The 20,610-nt window shown below is 38.7% G+C and overlaps 2 protein-coding genes across 16 annotated transcripts; one reads left to right on the plus strand and one right to left on the minus strand.

Moving 5' to 3' along the window:
• Positions 1-238: 238 nt before the first annotated feature.
• LOC100710661 (3-oxo-5-beta-steroid 4-dehydrogenase) lies at positions 239-5,476 on the minus strand. Of its 2 annotated transcripts, none has more exons than XM_005451046.4 (9): positions 5,037-5,476; positions 4,677-4,844; positions 4,411-4,527; positions 4,027-4,080; positions 3,273-3,395; positions 2,879-2,988; positions 2,520-2,685; positions 1,247-1,329; positions 239-1,140 (listed from the first exon to the last, which is right to left on the minus strand). In XM_005451046.4, the coding sequence occupies exons 1-9, from the start codon at positions 5,211-5,213 to the stop codon at positions 1,098-1,100; spliced, it is 1,041 nt and encodes a 346-aa protein (XP_005451103.1). In that variant the 5' UTR covers positions 5,214-5,476; the 3' UTR covers positions 239-1,097. The 2 variants fall into 2 exon arrangements, with proteins under 2 accessions (XP_005451103.1, XP_003443971.2); XM_003443923.5 differs by having other exon boundaries at positions 4,027-4,104.
• Positions 5,477-5,491: 15 nt separating this feature from the next.
• Positions 5,492-19,986, plus strand: LOC100710230 (transcription intermediary factor 1-alpha). 14 transcript variants are annotated; one of them, XM_013270607.3, is made up of 21 exons: positions 5,496-6,284; positions 6,523-6,641; positions 7,090-7,237; positions 7,429-7,561; positions 7,855-7,971; positions 8,083-8,197; positions 8,493-8,639; positions 8,818-8,932; positions 9,991-10,358; positions 10,963-11,100; positions 11,185-11,290; positions 11,405-11,444; positions 11,583-11,715; positions 12,423-12,530; positions 12,621-12,764; positions 14,460-14,633; positions 14,721-14,806; positions 15,065-15,194; positions 17,467-17,541; positions 17,945-18,100; positions 18,195-19,986. In XM_013270607.3, the coding sequence occupies exons 1-21, from the start codon at positions 6,014-6,016 to the stop codon at positions 18,465-18,467; spliced, it is 3,096 nt and encodes a 1,031-aa protein (XP_013126061.1). In that variant the 5' UTR covers positions 5,496-6,013; the 3' UTR covers positions 18,468-19,986. The 14 variants fall into 14 exon arrangements, 12 of the variants coding, with proteins under 12 accessions (XP_013126063.1, XP_013126064.1, XP_013126061.1 ...); XM_025909128.1 differs by having other exon boundaries at positions 15,068-15,194; XR_003220957.1 differs by lacking the exon at positions 18,195-19,986 and having other exon boundaries at positions 5,493-6,284; positions 14,460-14,660; positions 14,788-14,806; positions 17,945-17,960.
• The last annotated feature ends 624 nt before the right edge of the window (positions 19,987-20,610 follow it).

Here is a 20,610-nt window from a genome sequence, read left to right on the forward strand (position 1 = left end):
ATAGTGCTTTTCTACTTGAACACTCAAAGCACTTTATACAGCATGGCTCACTCACACAACCACCACAATCATATAGTTGGTTCTGTTTCATTTATAATCACCTCTGTCAATTCTTGATATTTATTATGTAAAATATTGTATTGTTACATAGTCTAGTCTAGTCTAGTCTAGTTTCTGTTACTGTACTGGAGCAACTGTAACCCACATAATTTCCTTAGGGATTAATAAAGTATGCTAATTCTGATTCTGATTAATAAGAATGGCTTCTTGACAGCCACTCTTCCACTGAGAACATTTTTGATGAGACTTGATAAAAACTGAAGGGCCGGATGCATCTCTCAGGTCTATGTCAGGCATTTACTTGATATTTTCCTATTCGTGAAGACATGACTTTTAGACAGATTTTTGCTGTCAATAGTTTTTTTAGGCCTTGTTTTTCTTTTGTCCTCTCCTCACCCAGTTTCCTCAGATTTTCTAAGGACACAGCACATGGCATGCTGAGGTATGCCAAATGTTTTGCCAATAGCTCTTTGGCTATCATTGTATTGGTGCAAAATAGTATTTCATCTTTTGTCGTTAGTACTATTGTATCGTGCTATCACTGGACACAAACAAATCATGAATTTTTGTGACAGGCTACTAGTAACAAAGTGCCGAAAGATACATTCCTGTGAAAATGGTACTGGACTAAAAATGATTTTAAATTATCCAATGTCTAAAGAAAAACTTTGAAAGACCTGCAGAAAGTTTGGAGAACTATTGCTCGAGACCACTTTAAAAAATTTGAAAAAAAAAGTCTGGCTCCTTGATTGCAAATCTAAAGAAATAAAGGGTGGCTCAAGGTCTTAGTCTTAAATGTTCATTTGATTTAGTGTCAGCTTCTGTTTATGCTGGTGGAATTAACAATGAATTATGGGCCTGTTAGACTTCTTTTAATCCACTGTGAGCTAGAGACCTCTAGTGTTTAGAGTGGAAAATGTACCAAACTGGTAGCAAACTAAACTAAGCTGATGTCAACAAAAGTGTCAACTTTTATTTCTCTGTTATTTATTCCATCTTTCTTAAAAATCAAGTACATCATGTAAAAGTTACAAAGGTCAGTATTCATCATGAAAGGGGTACTCTGGATGATCACTCCACCTGAGTTAAAAAGAAAGAGTTTACTACCATTAATATCGAGGATTTGGTTCATGCATTATACAACAAATCTTTTTTTAGATATTTGTCCGTCAAAGCTTGTACTTACATCAGCAACTCAACAAACCGAATATTTTTGTTCAGTGCTTCAATGGCTTTCATTTCTTCCTCAGTCAGTGAAAAATCAAATATCTGAAAAAAAAATTGCTTCTGTTTAAATTCATCCATTCATTCATTCATTCATTCATTCAACTGTTTAACCCTTACATATTGTATATATTTCATGTCTTTGCATTATGATTGTAGTCAGTTTGACACATGCCAGGATTCCTAAGTGTCTACAACAAATTTTGAACTACAGATCTATTTAGAGTGTATAAATAGTCTAGCTGACATTAATGGAAGATTAATTTTTAATTAATGTTTCAAAGAGCAGAGAGAAAAACAACTATTATGCACAATCTCGTACCCTGATTTACTTTAGACATGAAAATAATAGCAATAACGATTTCATGAGATTTTATGAAAGGTGAAAATGGCAAAACCATTCTGGAACTGGTTGGATTTATTGTATAACCATGTATAATCACTACAAACATTAAATGCTGTCCTCATGTCTTTGTGAATTCAATATTATTTTAAACTTAGAGTAAAAAACTTATTGCAAAATAGTCTGAGCATTCAAAGCATTGCCTGTGCAGCATTTCGACGTTTCTTATTTTCACTGAAATGGCAGATCAGGTGACTTTATAATCTTATGACCTCTAATCCCTCTTTTGATCCCTGTTTCAATCTCTTTTTAATTTCACTTAGCTCAGACTACATGGGTCCTAATTAGTTTATTGTTAGATTCTTTTCTTACATAAAGCTTACTTTTGTTTACAGGTGCGAAGCACAAGCACCAGTCATGTAGGCTAATAATGTAATTGCACTTATAACTAAACTTGTTGCAAAACCTACGGATATTTGTGTTTGGTGGATTATTTGTTTGTTGTAACAATGCTTCTTGGCAATAAATCTCACACTGTTGTAAGGCCAGTTTATTTCCCCTTGAATGTGCCACATGTGTAAAGAAAATGCATTTGGGAGTTAAACAGCAGAGTTTAGGATGTGGGTTGCGCATCAGCCTACAAAAATTTGTAGCACCTGTTCAAAAGTATAACATTTTAAAATAGTTTAAATTTTTTTTATATTTTGGATCATTTTAGGGAACATCATCAAATTTCAGGCCAGAAAGGTGGCATTTTTGGTATATTTACTGTTCTCCAATGTCAAAATGGTCAAATTTAACCAAAAATGCATGTAAGAGTTAAAACCTGGCAGCAATGGTACCATAACTTTGACTTTACGTGCACATAGAGTTGAAAATGTTGGTACAGTACCTGGAAGTTATGTTTGATCCGCTCAGGGTTGAAGCTCTTTGGGATCACTACAACTCCTCTCTGTATGTTGAAGCGCAGGGCCACCTGGGCACTACTTTTGTTGTATTTTTTCCCAATGGATACAAGCACCTCATCGTCCAGCAGAGGAGGACATTTCAAATTCACCCTAAAAAAGAGACACAGCTAAATACGCACCATGTCATTTACCAAATGAATTCTGCTTAGGGTCATGTTAAGGGTTTGGTAACAACAATAATTTGTTTTTATTTTTGCAGTCTCACATTAATACAGTAATAGGGGTGATAAAATTACAATAACCTCACACCAGCCTACATAAGTGTATATATTTTCAAACCTACCAAGATGCATCTCTGGAGGAGCCAATTGGGCAATAGCCAACAATCACGATGTCATGCTGACGACAGTACTCCAGAAGTTTTGGTTGTGTGAAATATGGGTGGCATTCGACCTAAAGGTAAATAAGAAGAAGGGAAAAAATGACAGGGCTCAGTCTTACAAGTAGGAAGGAAACTGGATGGGAATCAAAAGTAAAATCTATTCCATTTAATCTAGATTAATGAAAGAAAATGTATTTCAGCATAGTGTTTGACTATTTTTTGGCAGAGAGTTTACTTTAGAAATGCCTTCTTATTAAAAACCCAGAATACTAATGTATACTGTACAGTACTATTTTACTTTGTAGACTACCCTCATTGTGATGTCATTAGGGGTCAGGAAACAAACTGGGATCACCTGGTTGGATACAGGTTTGTGTTTGAGACCAGGTTTATTCAGAAGCAGCTCCAGCTGCCTGCGATTGAAGTTGGAGACTCCCAGGGACTTAACCAGTCCAGCATCTTTGCAAGCCTCTAAAGCCTGAAAGAAGAAAATATTAATACCTTATCAAAGACTGATAGCAGTAACCTTTACAGGCTAACTGAGATAGCCAAGACAAGCCAAGACACAAGGAAAATAAACTGTTTATGACACTGTCCTTGAGAGTAATGTGCTGCAGAAAAAAATACTCTGACCAGTATTAACATGTAAAAACACTTGAATAAGATAAAACAATGCCTACCTAATATTTTATTGGATGCATACAGTACAAATGCAAGTGCAAAAGTCGTGAGCCATCTCCCTTTTTAAAAAATATTTTGCAAAATGGGAAATAGGTGCAGACTAACCAAAATATAAAATTATACATATAACAAAACAGAGTTTTTAGAATTTTAACAAGCTTGAAAGTTTATTAGACATGCTCAATTTTATTCTTTAACACAGCCTGCAATGTCTTTAAGTAGTCTTCAAGAATAGTTCTCCAGGCTGCTAGAAGGATATTCAAAGCTCTTCTTTCAGTGTTGACTGCCTTTTGTTCCATTCTGTCAAGATGATCCAACACTGCTTCAATAACATTGTGATCTGGGGTCACGGAAGGCCAATCAATGAGTGATAGCCATTCGGTTCTACATTCCACTTTTTGACAGAATCACCAACAAACAGAGCTCACCTCCCATGTTGCACAGAGATCTGTGTGGTGGTAGATGTAGTTTCCATCTTGGTCCTTTGGATAAAAGGCATTTCCAGGCTAAAATATATGCATAATTAAATACTTTGCATTAAAAGTGGTTATTTAAGCATGTGATTTATGGTGACCAAAGGTGGGACAATGCAGTCATGGTCAAAACGCTTAATAAAGAAACATCCTGATTCCAGGTACCCAATCTTAACCAAACACCTGTCTACATAATCTTATCTGATTCTAATGTGTGTAATGTGGCAAGGGCCAGTATTTGCTATGCAGTTCCTGTGTTTTAACCCCTATTATCTAATTCTGTATTTAATAGTTAAAAATACTTTATTGTAAAAATTTGTAAGAAGATTTTTTAGAAACCTTGAAGGCCATTGGAAGCTCAATGATGTAGAGATCCACATAGTCAAGTTTTAAGGCTTTCAATGTCCTCTCTAAGGCTGGTCTCACCAACTCTGGTGGATGGAAGGTATTCCAGAGCTGAGAAAAAAAACATTGCTAAATTTAAAAAAGAATTGAAACAACCTGAACATTCAAATATCCGGGCAGCAGACCATTGCAATAACATGATTAGTTCTTAAAGGTTTGTAGGAATGAAAGTTGATTAAACAAAAGCTAAAAAATATTACCTTTCCGCAGTAAAAGATGTCCTCTCTTCTAACGGTTCCATCAGCTATCTTCTCCCTAATGGCCTGACCCACTTCATGCTCATTGAAATATACCAATGCCCCATCAAAGTGCCTGTAGCCCACATCTATGGCCAACTTGACACAGTCACGTGCAGTGCCTTTGGGTGTCTTTAAAAAATTCACAGAAAATATAAATTTTTTTTTAATTTTTTAAGCTACTCCCACAGTGTGTACTTCTCAGTGATCCTGTTTAACTGATGAAAATCAAATCACTAAAGGTAAATAAGCCTCACATAAAATGTGAATTAAACACAGCAATCTAAATCTAGAAACACAGAGACTACATGATATTTTTCTCACCGTTCGAGGGTCCCCATAGGTGCCCAGTCCCAGGAGTGGAATACTGTTACCATCACTCAGAGGGATTCTGTGGCTTTCTGCTGTTAGATTCATGTTTGTGTCCAAAATGTGCACAATTGAACTGCAGCGCACTTCTCTCAAGGCTAACCCATAGGTTGGCCATGAACCTTGAACCATGAAGACATTATCTTCCACTCAATTGCGCAAGTGCCTTTAATCTGAACCAGAGCAGTTTGTCCCGTTTTAAAACAATTCTTCACCAGCTTTTCAGAATACCATTTAGCTTGAAAACAAAAACACTCTTATAATCATAATCATATGTGAATATGACACCAGCACTTTGTGAGTATCTTTTCAGCAAAGTGTTACAACGTTACAAAAAAAAAGTCCATATGCCTTGCTGAAGCCTGAAGCCAACAAAACCTAATACATTTGAATTTCACACAGCCTATCATAAAGGTCTTGTAGTGCCATAAATAAATAAAGTAACACGGTACTATTGTACTGAATTGAACCCTGTGCAAACTTTCAGAGTAACAAGAATCAGACAAACATTCTCTCCTGCTTCTCGGTGGAGTTTGTCCTCCTGACAGCACAGAGGACACAGCAGCCAGCGGCTCTGGTATCAAGATTTTGACCCCGCCCCACCCTTACCTCAACGAGCGCGTGCGCTCTAATTTGACCAACAACATCTGGGGCACGCGAGCATGCGACACAGGTGCTTTTTTTTCTTTCGTGCTTCCTGTTTGTTGCAACAGTCCAAAAATTATTTTCCCCCAAATATCACACGTAGACAGTAATACACTCGACGCTTACAAATGCTGAGCTGGTAGAGAGCGCGCGGAGGACAACGCAGAAGAACAAGGCGCTCTCTTCGGCTACAGAGCAATGAGATACAGCCTACGCTTCAGACTACCCTCCCTGTACGTGTCGTTGAATCAGAGTAAACTAGACTTGAAGAACAGAAACTGTTTCCGATGGATGCGATGGAAAAACTGGAGTCGGGACATACTGCTGTCCTGTCAGGCGAGAACGAAGCAGAGAGCACGCGAGAGGAGCGGTCCGGTGCACTCGACCAACATGACCTGGACACGTGCCCCGTTTGTCATCTAAGCTTCCACAGCAAGGAGCCCAAACTTCTGCCGTGCCTGCACACTTTCTGCGAGAGGTGCTTGCCTTTACCCTCGAGGAATCTGGACGTGACGGAACCGTCCGTCTCCCAGAGCGACAACGGCGCGACCAAACCACGTGAGTCACTTTGTTTACAAACACAGATCAAGGACCGATTAATGCCTGTCAACCTTTTCTACAACCAGACCAGCTGCACGTACAACTGCATACATTTTACGAATGCTTGTAGCTACCTCTAACCATAATCACCTAAATGTCTAAATGTCATAAAAAAATATAATCTGATGGTAAATAATACCAGAAATGTACAGTTTTACTGATTTACACCAACACCTATGCTCCTGCTTGATTCCAGTAAACGTGATCCGCTGTCCGGTGTGCAGGCAGGAATGTATGGCGGCAGATGTGTTGGATAATATGTTCGTGAAGGAGTCATTCGAGGCTCCCAGCAGCACAGTGGAGAGAGCAGTCCAGGTTGGTAACAAATTAATTAATATCAATATGGGGACAGGCTGGGTTTTTGAGGGTAATTATCAAAATATAACTACATAAGTTTTACTTGTATTCTTTATTTCATTGGCCATGCAGAAAAAAACATTGCTCTTGTAAGAACCTGAATAAGGCACTAGATTATTTCCATTTGCAGTGATTTACTGGGTAGGTGCACACTGTATTAAAGGGGATATCTGTATAAAAACAAAGCTACCTTGTCTTCTGTTGGTTTGTAGCTCTGAAATCTGGGCAGGAGAAGCAATACTTTTCAGTAGAAACAGCACACTTGGATACTTCACTGATATCAACTTAGCAGATAAGGTTCATCATTGCATTCCCTTGATTGAACAAGAAATGGTAAAACCTGTCATCTCCACATCATGTTTCCAAATATTTAATAACTTTTGATGCTTGACTCCTCTTTCTATAGCTCTGTATGACCTGCGATGACAACACCGAAGCTGCTGGGTTTTGTGTTGAGTGTGTGGAGTACTTGTGTACTACCTGTGTGGAGGCCCACCAAAGAGTCAAATTCACCAAAGACCATATGATCAGACAGAAGTCGGAAGTATCACAAGGTACTCAAACCTACTGCTCATTTAGCTGTTTTAAAAAAATTAAATGCCTGTGCTGACGTATCATGTGATTCTTGCTACTGCAATATTTTAATGGGCAAAATGATAACTATACATCAGTATGCACTGCATGCTTTTTATACTGTAAGAATTTGTTTAAAAATAACTATGGTGAGCCTTTTGCTGTTTTCCAGACGTTTGTGTTGTGTCGAATCAGAGGCCGATGTTCTGTCATATCCACAAACAAGAGCCACTGAAACTCTTTTGTGAGACATGTGACCTGCTTACCTGTCGGGACTGCCAACTCACCAAGCATAAAGACCACAGGTACCTCATTGTTTCAGTAATATTGACTGACAGAGGTGGGAATCACCAGGCACCCCTCGAAATGATATCACAATACTTCACTCACATTACATTATTATTGCAATTTTTTTTCACCACTGTTCATTGATTGATTTGATTGATACTGTGGCCTCTCCATGTGATGCATTTGAGGTGGAGAAAAAATTTCACTGAGAGATTAAGTTAACCCCCCCCCCCCCCAGTTCATTATGCATATTTCAGACCTCTTTTTTTGTTAACCTGTCTGTATTAACTCACTAATGTTTTTGAATTAGTTATCAGTTCCTTGAAGATGCTTATAAAAACCACAAAGAGCACATGGAGCGTATGACTCATCAGCTACAGGAGAAAAAGAAACTGATAGAAGAGGTATCAGACTCCATAAATAGTGGGTATGTATTTCATTTTTCCTTAAAGATGTCTAGTTAAAAAAAAAGTCACTTCTTCCATATTAATAAATGCATATTTTGTTCCTAGTCACACTTTAAATGTATGTTTTTCAGACTTCTTCTGGTGGAACAGAACCATACTTCTGTTCGTGATGAAATAAAGAAATCTGTCAGCAATTTAATCCTCGAGATAAACAAAAAGGGCAAAATTCTACTTGATCAACTTGAGGTATGACAAAGACGATTACAAGCAGCAAAACAATATTGTGCAGTAAAACTACCATGCAGTAGTTTAGTTTTTTTTTTTGCCTGTCCTGTTTGGTTCTTTTGCAATCAGAATTTTTTTCTGAAGGCCAAGAAAGTTGTAGTGCAGTAGTTTTACTCTGTAGTCCTGTAGCTTGCTGTGGTGTTGTTTCTAGAAGAATATTACTTGTATGGTGAGTTTTGTGTGGCCTTGAGGCTCAGAGTGCCGCCGTTCAAGCTGCTTTACACTGCACTCCTCTTTTTCTTTTTCTTTTTTTCAGGCTGTTACAAAAGATCATGAGAGTCTCTTGCGTAAACAACAGAAAGACATTGGCTATCTGTCCCAACACCTGGATCATGTCATCGACTTCATCAAATGGGCCACAGCCAAAAATGGGGGCACAGCCCTATTGTACTGTAAACGTTTGGTGAGGCCTCTGTAATCAATTAGCCATAAAGCAGTATCTCGTCACAGTCTTGTTTTCCTGATCTCAGCTCGTCTCTAAGCCTTGTATGTCTCGGATGTGATGAAGCACAAGCATATGGCTTTTGTAGCATGCATGTTCCTCCTCTGAAAATGACTGATAACATTCCTTCTGTTTGCAGATTCTGTTTCAGATCGAAAACCTCCTTCAGGCAAAATGCAGTGCTTCATTCGTACCGCAGAGCACCATACGCTTCCAGTGCCGAGCCTCTTACTGGGCCTCAAATGTTGATTTGGGTAAGAGATTAACAAATGATGTGATCCACAGCCCTGAGAATGAATGGATTATTTGTTTTCTGCTCCAGTAAAGTTGTATACCTTGAAACTTTATTTAAATTTTAATTAATAATTTTAGGGGCATTCTTCTTCCATAAGATTGTATCTGTGGTGGTGGTCTAAATGAGACTTGCACAGTATTAATAAACAGGCATGAGGAGAGTCAGATGGTCACAGGGAGTTAGCTGGGGGCCAGTAAAACTTGGATGATGAATCCTATTATTTATTAATGCCTTTGCACTTCTCTCTCACACAATGTCAGTTTTACTCTGACTGTTTTGAACTACCTTCATTTTTACTGTTATTTGGTTTTTTTTTATCACTGTTGTAAATATATATATGAATTCTTGGATTATCTCATACTATACGCCCCTTACTAGGCACCTGTGGCATTTTATTTAATTGTGTTGTTTATATGTTGTGTATTGTAGACTGTACTGTTTTTACTCTTTATCATGCTGCTGTAACACAAAGATTACCCTTGTAGGATCAATGACGTATCTATCTATCTATCTATCTATCTATCTATCTGATTGGGAGCAGAGCTCAACATTGAATGAAAATCATTGTCTAGCTGTTTATATTCATCTGAGCCTGACAATCATAATGAAATGCAACATTAGTCTAATTTAGTCAACAGATTGGCCCCAAAATTGACGGGTTTGCTCATTAAGTGTCTGAGGAAAGCAGAATTGCTTTATCTGGTATTGTTTTTTGGTTTCCATAATTGTAAACTGGATACTTAGCATTCTGAAATATAAAAACAAGCGAACTAATGCCATCACATTTGGATTTTTCACAGTTTATATAGTAACTGATTAAATGGAACAAATTAATTGAATTTGTTATTTTTTGTTGCTTATATCCAATTATAACCCAAGTTAGCAGAGTTTTACTCACTACCTGCCTCGAGTTTTACATATATCTCCCTACAGTTCTCTGGAATTTTCTTTCTGTACTGTATATATTTCATCACTCCTTGTTATGCTCATCCTGTCTCTGTGTGTATGTCCTCTCAGGCACTTTAATGGTGGAGAGTGTACCAGGCCACCAGCTGGGTGGTTTTCATCATGAGCACACCCACAGTGGGCAGAGTTCCTCAGGCTCACCCCACAGCTTTGCCCTGGGAGCTCCCCATAGCACTCTGGCTCAGCTCCAGATGCAGGTGGACAAGCTAAACCCCCAAGCTCACTGGCAGCCCCAACCACCTCCTCCACCCTGCACATGGTACCAAAGCATCCAACTACAGCAAACAGTACCGGGGCCCCTACAGAGAGGCTCTCCCTCCCACAGTTTGCCTCCTCAACCAGACCACAGGTTTACGAGGCCTCTGCCCAACCATGTTAGCTCAACTAGGAGCATACTGAGCCCTGGATTTTCTCCCCAGGTTACTGTGCATTTCTTTGTGTGAGTGTGGATGTGTGCTTGCCTAAGTTTGACTGACAAGCCTTCTTAACAAGCACAGACAGCAGATGGCATTGTCCTAAATAGAGCTGACAGCTTTCACATCCTGAGCAATTTATGTCTTTCCTTGTCGGGAAGGATTTTAGTCTTGGATGAACTTATAGCTCAAAAATAAAGTAAATCAAATAAATCTGCATGACAAACAGCGAGCCAGCATGTGACAGAGGACAAAGGGGAAACTTCTTGAGTAAGGCTTGATAATATCTTTTATTCAAGTTGTTTAGTCTGCTTCACTGGATGTTTGGGTTTCAGTTCTGAAGTAGGACAATACTGGCATGTAAAGTGCAGACATTTGTTTTCTACTGATGTGAACAAGTTGTTAAAGCTGCACACCAAACTAGTAGTAAAGAAGCAGCAGTCTTTTGCATACAAATCTGGTAAACTGATTGAGACTTTTCAGAGCATACTGTGGTCACATTGCATTGGGTTTTTAGATTGCTGTGTAATGGTGGGGCCTTTTTTATCACATGCAGTAAAATGATTGTGGCATGCTCTCCCTTTTTCTGTATCGTCTCCATTCATCATAGTATCAGCAGAGAAGGACAGGAAGTGGCTCCACCTACCAAACCAAGCCTATTGATGGATTTTTCTCTACACCCTTCTATGCACAAATAACTCCGCCACCCCTCAGTGGTAGTGTCAGTTTACCTCATTCACAACAGAGGGTAAGCAACTTCCTCTACTGACTGAAGGCATTATCATGGTATAATATCTGCTTTTAAGTAATTGATTTGCAATGGTGTGTTTAGACTGAGCCCACATACATGAACAGGGGAAATGATTCAGCAGGTCCAGTTTATACAGTGAAACCAAACTATCCTCAGGGAGCAGAAACTTCCTTGTCAAGCAGAAACGGTATGTTTGCAATTATTTTTGCATATTGTTTTTTTCCAGTTTTTTGTAGCATAGAGAATATGTGTAATGTTGTATTTTTTATAATGGACAAATGCATTGTAAACTTTTCTGAAGCACCAGGACATCACACTCCAGTATCCCAGAAAAAAACAAGGTAGGGGGGAGCAGTATGCACACTTTTGCAAGTATACAAGCACAGATTATCTCTTTGTTCTGTTATGGCACTATTATCTCTGTGCTATGGGTCTCTTGAGTGAATTTATCTTTGATTGACTTTTGCTTTGTTCCCAAGCAGCGTTTTTTGGAAAGCCCCAGAAATACACCAGGCTAGTGGAGCAGTGGGATCTGCTGCAAAGAAGAGACAACGATCATCTCCAAGGCCTATAATTATCATCAAAGATGAACCAGATGATGAAAGTAGTTATGTAAGAAGGGAATGATTTATTTCAAATACTGTATAGATTTTTTTATTGTTGCTAGTTGCTTTTATCCATAACTTATTTCTGTAGTAAGCATTCGACTGGCACAAAGTTTGATAGGAGATTGTTACTTGAACCTAGCAACAGGGGGGTCACAAGTCAGTGTACTCCTACTGCTGTTCCCAAGCCCGGATAAGCAGTGAGGGTTTTATAAAGAAGGGTTAATCGTGGCCAGTTCAACCATGCATATCGTAAAGAATGAGATTTCCATATTAGATCGGCATTAACAGCAACTTCCTCTGGTCCTGTTGGCTAATAGGGTCCCTTTGGAAACTGTGCTACTGTTAGCTGAAGACAATGAAAGAAAAATGGGGAAAGGCGTGTTAGGAGGCAGTGAGAAAGAAGGAAAGACAAGAGTTTGGGAGGTGAGAGTACGGACTTTAAATGTAGGTACTATGACTGACATGGGGAGCAGACTGGATGCCGTGATGGAGAGAAGTAGGGTAGATATATTTTTTGGGCAGGAAACCTGGTGGAAGGCAAGCAAGGCCAAGACCATTGGAGGTGGATTCTACCATGGTGTCGAAGAGAAATGGAGTAATCTTGAAGGAAAAGATTAGTATTATTGAGGTGAAGGTGGCGTTACACAGAATTATGGGTATGAAGCTGGAAAAGGGGTCCTCTTGAATGTTATCAGCGCGTATGTCTCACAGGTTGGATGTCAGAACAGAAAGGGGAATTCTGGAGTGAGGTGGATGAAGTGTTTAGACTGTGCCCCCAGGAGGGAGAGAGTAGTGATTGAAGCACACTTCAGTGGACAGGTACAGTACTGGTGCTTACTGATCGTCACCTCTCTTTCCCATAACTTCATGGTATGTCTCATCAGCTTTATCCCTCTATAATTACTACAGATCTACACATCATGCTTATTCTTGAACAGCAATATCAGTACACCTCTCCATTCCTCAGGCATCCTCCCACTTACCAAGATTGTGTTAAACAATCTGGCTAAAAGTCCACTGCCCTCTCTACCAGACACCTCCATACCTCCACAGGTATGTCATCATGATCAGTTGACTTTCCACTACCCTTAGCTGGTTTTTCATCCTCTGCATAACTGCCCTTCAGTTGTCCTCCATCTGTTCTTTGTCATTTTCTACATTCATGAGCTCTTGAAAGTTCTTCCATCTTCTCATTGCTCACTTCACTCGTTACATTTCCAATTCTATTATTAACCACACTAACCTGCTGCAGATCATTTCCAGTCTCTATACACAGCCAATTGATACAAGACCTTTTCTCCTTCCTCAAGTGTCCAGTATCACATAGAACTCCCTAATGAACTTTGATATTTGCCAACAAAAAAGAAAGGAAGGAAAAGAGGAATATCACTGAGAAGACGCGTGGGTGTAGTGAAGGAGGACATAGAGAGGGTTGGTGTGGGATGTTCACTCCTGGGAAGATTGGCCACATTGTTTTCCACTAGGGAGTCATTTTTTCTCACTGTACAATAATGGACTTCAAATTGTTTGGAAATGGCTTCATAGCACTTCTCAGATTGATGTGCAGCAAAAGGTGGTTCTCTAATATTAGTGCTGAAGACTTTCCTCCTTGGCCTTGTGTTAACACACACCTGAATGCTCCAAAACCTCTGCTTTTATAAAAGTGTATTTGTTTAGCAGCACCTGCCTGTTACTCTTAATTCCTGGTGTGCTTAGTTTTTCACACACTGCTTCTGTATTTTGGATTAGTTTTTGTTAAATAAATAAGAATACTTTGCAATTTGTATTTTTCTTTGTTCATCTGAGGTTGTATCTACCTAACTGTAAGACCTACCAAGAACTACTAATCCATTGGAAAGTTTGATACTTAAACAGGTATTTTAGCTCATACTCTAATTTAGTTTGCTGCAATGTTTTAAACTTCAAAGTAAGTTTCCAAATTCAAACAGTAATTAGTTATTGTGACTGTTTAGCATCTTAAGGTGGCTGTTGTTATGATTTGGAGTTACATAAATGAATTGAATATTATGAATGACTGGCAAATGAAAACCAAAGTTTCCCTTTAAACATCCATATTTGATCAATACATCAACAAATCAGGTGTAAAATGGGCTTATTCAGTGTTTCTCAAAGAGGAACACAGGATTATATATATGTACACAGGGGACTAATTAACTCAGCAAGCAGCAGGAAGTAGAAGAACACAGGTAATCATGAATACGTGAAAACAGTTAGGGCAAGAATAGCAATCACAGAGGGAGGAAAAACAGAAAGTTGAAGGAAGTGCAACAGATAGCTGACCTTCAGAGTAAAACAGGAAATAACCAAGACAAGAAGACTCAAACTAGACCTGATATCAAAGACTGGAAAAGGCAGCGATGCATAAATTGCATTTAATAATACATGCATAAATAATTGTATAGTATTGTATTGTGTTGTACATAAGACTTTTATTTTATTATTTTTTCCCCCTTTTTTGTCTTTATATTTTTAGTGTACACTGAGGGCCATGTGAGCATTGCAATTTCAAATTCCTGTATATAACTGAATATATGGTCTTTGACAGTAAAGCTGACTTTGACAAATACAAGGAATAGACAGGGAAATGCTGTGTGAACTAAAACTACTACTACTAATAATAATAATGATAATAATTTAGTAATAACCAATCATGAAAAATTCTCGCACCATGATAAATCTGTGAAATGTTGGTTCTGTTATTTTCAGATCTTGTTTTCTTGTTTTCAGGTACATCCCAAACAAAGAGCCAGCCTCCCCGACAGCACAGATGACCAACCCCAAATAAATTCCCAAGGTGAAGATGTCCAAACTTGTGTTCATAGCACAGACGACAAACCCTGTTGCCCCTCACACTCTCCAAGTGAGCCACTGGGCCAGAGTAAGACTAGACCTCCAAATCATGTCAGTTCAGTGGGAGAACAGCAGCAGGTAGAGCAAAATAAAGTCCAACTGGAAGACTCTAATGAGACCTCGTGCGCTGTGTGTCAGACTACAGGAGAGCTGTTGTGCTGCCAAAAATGTCATAAAGCTTTTCATCTTACGTGCCATGTTCCAGCTCTCCTCAGATCTCCAAGGTCAGCTCCATCAAACTTTATTTATTACTGGTCTTGGATGAAAATGCGACAGCTCATATATTTTCATTTTAATAGCAAATCAATGGCTTGTTTTCTTTGTGGAATGAAAAGCACGTCAGAACAAATCCACTTTTGACAAGTCGATTTTTACATCTTGGAGGTGTGAGATTTTCATCTGACTGCAGCATTATGCACTTGTTGACGTGAGTTACTGCTTACTGGCTGTTGTGTTGAGTGTGTAAATGGTCTCTTTTTCAGCAGGGAATGGTTTTGCACTTTCTGTTGTGACCTGTTATTGCCTGAGATGGAGTATGTCTGCAAACCTGAAGCCAAAACAATAAAGAAGGAGATGGATTTTGAAGGAGCATTTTCCCCTGTGGACAAACAAGTCAGTGCTTGTTTTTAAAAATGATTTACTGTTATGTAATTATAATAATGATAATACTATAATAACAAAATGACTTCAATGCCAAGTAATTCAAATTAAGTTCAGAATTCAGCATAATCTGATAAGTCATGTATTTTTCAAATTTATAGCCGTTTTGTAAAACACCAGTGAGCAGCATCTTTTTTAAAAAATTCAACTCAGTTAAATACCATTGAAGTTGGGTAACATCAGATTAATTCCAGGCTTCACAGGTAAAAATATTCATTAACAGAGCATCACCTATTATCATTATGACTACATTATATAAGATATAAACCATAAATACAGCTGCGTTCTCTGCAGTAAGATAGATCATCCCACCTTACCTCAGTTTGATCTGCCAGCTATGTTGTCTTAATATAGGCCGAATGTCTGAATGTTCAAATTTTGTCTTTTCATTCTCACATTCAGCACGTTTCAGATAACTTTACATTTATAGAAATGCTGGTATCGGTTTATGCGGGGATGTTACTTGATTATACTGTGTAGGAGGCAGAAAACTTGTTAGTTTATACGACATTACTTTAATTTGTAACCAGCACTTATGTTCCTAAATGTAAGATATGTAAATCAAATTACATATCAAATTACAAACATATTACAAATGTTTGTACCCATGTAAATCATGGGTACAAAACCCAATAAAAGATAGTAATTGTAAATAGTAAAATAGTGCAGCTCATCTGCTTTTCCCTGACCAGGAGTGTCACTCAATTGGGAAATGAACCATCAAGTTGAAGTACAGAGTCTGCCAAGTGGCTTTCTTCCACAGCATGTTTTTTTTTTTCATGTCTTTCTTCTCTTGCCCCAGCCTGGTTCTGCTGGGGGTTTCTTCCTGTTAAAAGGGAGTTTTTCCTTCCCACTGTCGCCAAAGTACTTGCCCACAGGGGTCATAGGATTGTTGGGATTTTCTATTATTGTAGGGTCTACCTTACAATATAAAGCACCCTGAGGCATGTTGTGATTTGTGCTGTATAAATAAAATTGAAATTTAAATAGCTTGGGTTAGAAGGGAGTTCCTTGTCTCATTTTGTGTGTGTTATCTTGACAAGAAAAGTTCTGTTCATATATATATATATATATATATATATATATATATATGTATATATATATATATATATACATATATATATATATACACACATCTATAACATGCATAAAGCAAATGTTTGCTGGAAAAAGTAAATGTGTAGTCGACCCGTACGTGATAGCTGTTAGGTTAGCTAATATTCTCATTTGCTTCTGCAGTGCACTGCCTTCTCCTACGTGCAACCAAGTATTGTGCTGTCACAGTAGGGTCTTGTCTGCTGGCTCAGTCTTCAGCTACACAGTTCATTTTCCCAGGAGATTTCACCTGCTCTTCCAAGTAGCATACTGCCAGAACAGGCGTTGGAGGCAGGGAGTAGAAATAAAGACGTCATTCACCCTTTTACAAATCAGTGTACCATCAAAAGGATTTCAAGGCTGTTATTTTTATAGTAAAACTTGCTTTAAAACAGTGGTTTGTTAAACTGAGGCTACGTCCACACTAGCCCGGATAGATTTGAAAATGGCGTTTTCATCTGAAAACGATCCGCGTCCACACTAGCGTTTTCAGTCGTTTTCACAGAGTTGTGCGTCCACATTGAAAACGCTTACGTTCCAGTCCTGCGCATGCGCAAAAACGGGTGAGAAAAGCTATCTAGACCATGTACAAACTGATATTAATGCTTTTTAGGGCTGTCAAAAAACAATCAAAACAACTGCTGTATAATGCACTCCGCTATCTTTGTTTAATTGGTCACATGACTGCATCACATGACTAAAATGCGTCATCGTTTTAGAAAGTCTGCGTTTTCGAGCGTCCACACTGCGACGGGACAGCTCCGTTTTGAAATGTATGCGTTTTCGAGAGCGTTTTCTAAACGCTGCATTTTTCCTTGGGCAAAACGCCGTTTCAGTGTGGACGGGAGGCCAAAACGGAGAGAAAATGATGCGTTTTCAAACGAAAACGCATTAGTGTGGACGTAGCCTTAGTATCTGAAGGGCTAGATGCCTGACATTGCATCATGCATTTAATAACTGATAAGAACTGGTAAGAGTGCAAGGGCTGACACAAAGCAGAAAGGTGTCAAGAGAGATCCTGAGAGACGACTCTTACCAGTTTAATATTCTGCTTGACAAACCACAGATGGGAGAAATGTATTTGGTTGTTCTGATATGTATTAATTCAGGCTTATTTTTTGTGTTGCAGAAGTGTGAGAGGCTGTTGCTGTACTTGTTTTGCAGTGAGCTCAACTCAGTCTTTCACAAGTCTGCATCTCTCTCGGTGAGTCTGAAAGTATGACTGACTATAGTGGAAAAATTAACAGGATTACTGTCAGATGGAGTTACTGTAACTGTAATTTTAATTGTATGTAATACACCACATATATCAGTGATGACAGAAATTAGAAATCAGAGGCAGAGCAGCTTTACTGTAAATAAACCGTAAGTTCATTGCAGGCCCAGAACTTGAAGTGTTTCGTAATTGGACTTAAGGGGTCGGTGTGATTCTGGTGGTTTGGCTTGAAATAGCTGTTTATTTTACCCTTTACATGGCAAAACAGGGTAAAATTCCATAGTCCCATGTGCGCGCTGTTTACATGTAGATGGACACCACAGATTTGAAAAAACTAAAATGCCAACAATGTGTTATTGTTCTGTTATCATTTCCTTTCTAAATACTACAGGTACATGCTGATAACAGTCTGACTATAAAGGGACCAGTGAGTTTTTCCACAGTGAAAAACCGTCTAGAGGCTGAGCAGAGTATGTGCTATCAAAGCCCCGCAGAGTTTGTATTAGACATCAGGCTCATCTTTGGAAACTGTGTAGCCTGCAGTGAGGTACCATAGACAAATATTCTGCAACAATAACTATTATTCAGTTCTTGACATCTGTTATTAAACTGTTCATCCTTTTCGTTTTATCTTCCTTCAGTGCCGGAGTAACACTGAACTTGCCGTGACATGTAGGAGATTTAAAGAACTCTTTGAAGATTATCTGAAGCTCATCTACCCTGATCAGACCTTTCCAGAAATCAAACCAGAGATGATTCAGACTGCTTCACCCGAGTGTCAAGATTCTCAACTCAAATCTCTTGACAATATAGTCCCACTTGCAAAACGCCAACGCACATTTTCAGATTCCCAGGATGCACCAAGCTATCTCAGTGGAGAAGAGGGTATTGGATTAAAGCTCCAATTTTCCTAACCAATTGGATATGTGCCGGACGGCACAAAGAATGTGTGGTGTGTAGCGTTTTATTAAAAAATGTTGCCTTCAAGTTACCAAATACATTTTATTTTTAATGATTAAATGGTATTGCATGACAAGAATTGTGAATTCAGAAGTCAAATGATACTTTTTTGTGTTCTAATCAGAATTAAAGCTCGTAGGTTTTGCAGTATTTCTACTTCTGACTGAAACCTGAAGAGGACATTTTAGTTGTTCTTTTGTTACTACTGCTGTAATCAAATGATAGTAATCACAAACTCTCAGGTTTCTGATGTTAAATTGTGTTTCAAGGCCCCTCACAGTCAGATCATTAATAGCAAATTAAAATAATCTAATAAAATTCAAGACAAATACATTGCATACTTTCACACAGTGCAGAATATTTCTGTTTGCCCTGGTTTGTTAGGCTCTATTTACACAGTCCAAATCTATAGTTTTCACAATGTAAAGGAAAATGCAATTTTATTTAGCATTTTTTATGTATATTCTGGCTTCTTTATATTATATATTCTGGTGACACTGCCCATGTAACAATGTGTGTGATTATATCCGTCAGGGTCATAATGTTGACTTAAAAAGCTTTCTTATAAATGTAAGACATAAAGACTGGTTTTCTCATCACCAGAGGTCAGAACATTTACGCATTCAGGTCAACTTGCATAAATGAACAAGTATAGTAACTATTATTCCTTATATATTGAGTAACAGCTCCAGCTAAGGTTTAATGTTCTACACCTTTTTTGGCTCGATAGCTGCATGTTAATTGAGTTTCATGTTGTTCTACAAACTCCTTTGGGTCCCACAGGGCAGATTTCAGTCTGCCTTTGATGTGTTAGTGACCCTCTGCAGATTGACATAGACGTGGCAAGACCAGCTATAAGGAGCTTCAAAGGAGCTGCGCTACACCCCCAACAACAAGATTAACACTGTTTGAATGCGACCTTGGCCACTCCAATTTCCTTCACCTATTAGCTTGCAAGTCAGCTCATGCTGCGTTTACTTGTTAAAGCCCAAATGTAGATTTGAGGTGGAGCGAAGGAATGAGGCTTAGTTGTTTCTGGTGGACTGAAAGGCATGGGAAGTTGCCCTCTGACTGTTCTCCAGCCAGCTGGACTGGAAGCATGGCAGGGTTCTGGCTTTCATGCTGGACATTCTTCATTCCTTATATGGCATATTATCTCTTATTAGATAAGATTAGGACAGGTCAGCACTAAAGGCTTGCCCTTTGTTGTTGTGATAAGTCTAAGAAGGAGTTGCTACATCTTTGGCTGATAGAGGACTCCAGGACCTACATATGCTTTACTATAGTAGTACTACAGTCTTAACCCAAAGGTACAGCAGACAGTAATATATTAAAGAGCACAAAATTTATTTATTTTTGACAATCGTGTGAGGAAGTACTTGCCCCCTCCCTTTTCCCCGCATATTTGTTACATGTTTCAGATCATCAAACACATTTTAACAATAGCTCAAAATAACTGGAGTAAAAACCAAATCCTTATCAGGGTTGCTGGAGGGAGCTGGAGCCTTTCCCAACTGCCACAGGGCAAAAGATGGGGTACACCCTGGACAGGTCAACAGTCTGACAGAGGACTAACACACACAGAGACAGAAAACCATTCATACTCACATTCACACCTATGGGCAATTTGAAATCACCAATTAACCCAACCCCACTAACTGCATGTCTTTGGTGAGTAGGAGGAAGGCGGAGCACCCAGAGACAACCCACGCAAATGAGAGAGAAAAAAAAATGCAACTTTTAAATAATAAGTAACTTTATTAAAGTAATTAAATCTATCCAAACATAACGGACTGTGTGAAAAAGTAATTGCCTTTGTTATTGTGATAATCCCCCCCTAGATTCTTGGCTGATGGAGGACTCCATTAACTACATATGCACTGCTAGTAGAGGCTTAACCCACAGGTTGAGAACACAATAAAGTCCCGCGTTGTGGACTTTTATGATTCTGTGAGAAAGTAACACCAAGAGATCAGGAAGGGGCCGAATACTTTTTGATGTCACTGTTTAGGATTTATAGCAACTTTTAAGGTATTTTCCTGTCTTGCTGATACTAGACTTTGCTTATTTTTCCAAATGATTTGGTAATCCATTACA

The sequence above is a fragment of the Oreochromis niloticus genome, linkage group LG7 (genome assembly GCF_001858045.2).
Source record: "Oreochromis niloticus isolate F11D_XX linkage group LG7, O_niloticus_UMD_NMBU, whole genome shotgun sequence".
Lineage (NCBI taxonomy): Eukaryota > Metazoa > Chordata > Actinopteri > Cichliformes > Cichlidae > Oreochromis > Oreochromis niloticus.

Excerpts from the sequence above, each read along its gene's own strand:
- LOC100710661 (XM_003443923.5), bottom strand. The coding sequence starts at position 5,213 with ATGGTTCAAGGTTCATGGCCAACCTATGGGTTAGCCTTGAGAGAAGTG. Across the intron at positions 4,528-4,676 it reads ACATCTTTTACTGCGGAAAG|CTCTGGAATACCTTCCATCC; the intron begins GTAATATTTTTT and ends TTTTTTTCTCAG. Across the intron at positions 4,105-4,410 it reads AGCTTCCAATGGCCTTCAAG|CCTGGAAATGCCTTTTATCC; the intron begins GTTTCTAAAAAA and ends CATATATTTTAG.
- LOC100710230 (XM_013270604.3), top strand. The coding sequence starts at position 6,014 with ATGGATGCGATGGAAAAACTGGAGTCGGGACATACTGCTGTCCTGTCA. Across the intron at positions 6,642-7,089 it reads CAGTGGAGAGAGCAGTCCAG|CTCTGTATGACCTGCGATGA; the intron begins GTTGGTAACAAA and ends CTCTTTCTATAG. Across the intron at positions 11,101-11,184 it reads TACCTCATTCACAACAGAGG|ACTGAGCCCACATACATGAA; the intron begins GTAAGCAACTTC and ends TGGTGTGTTTAG.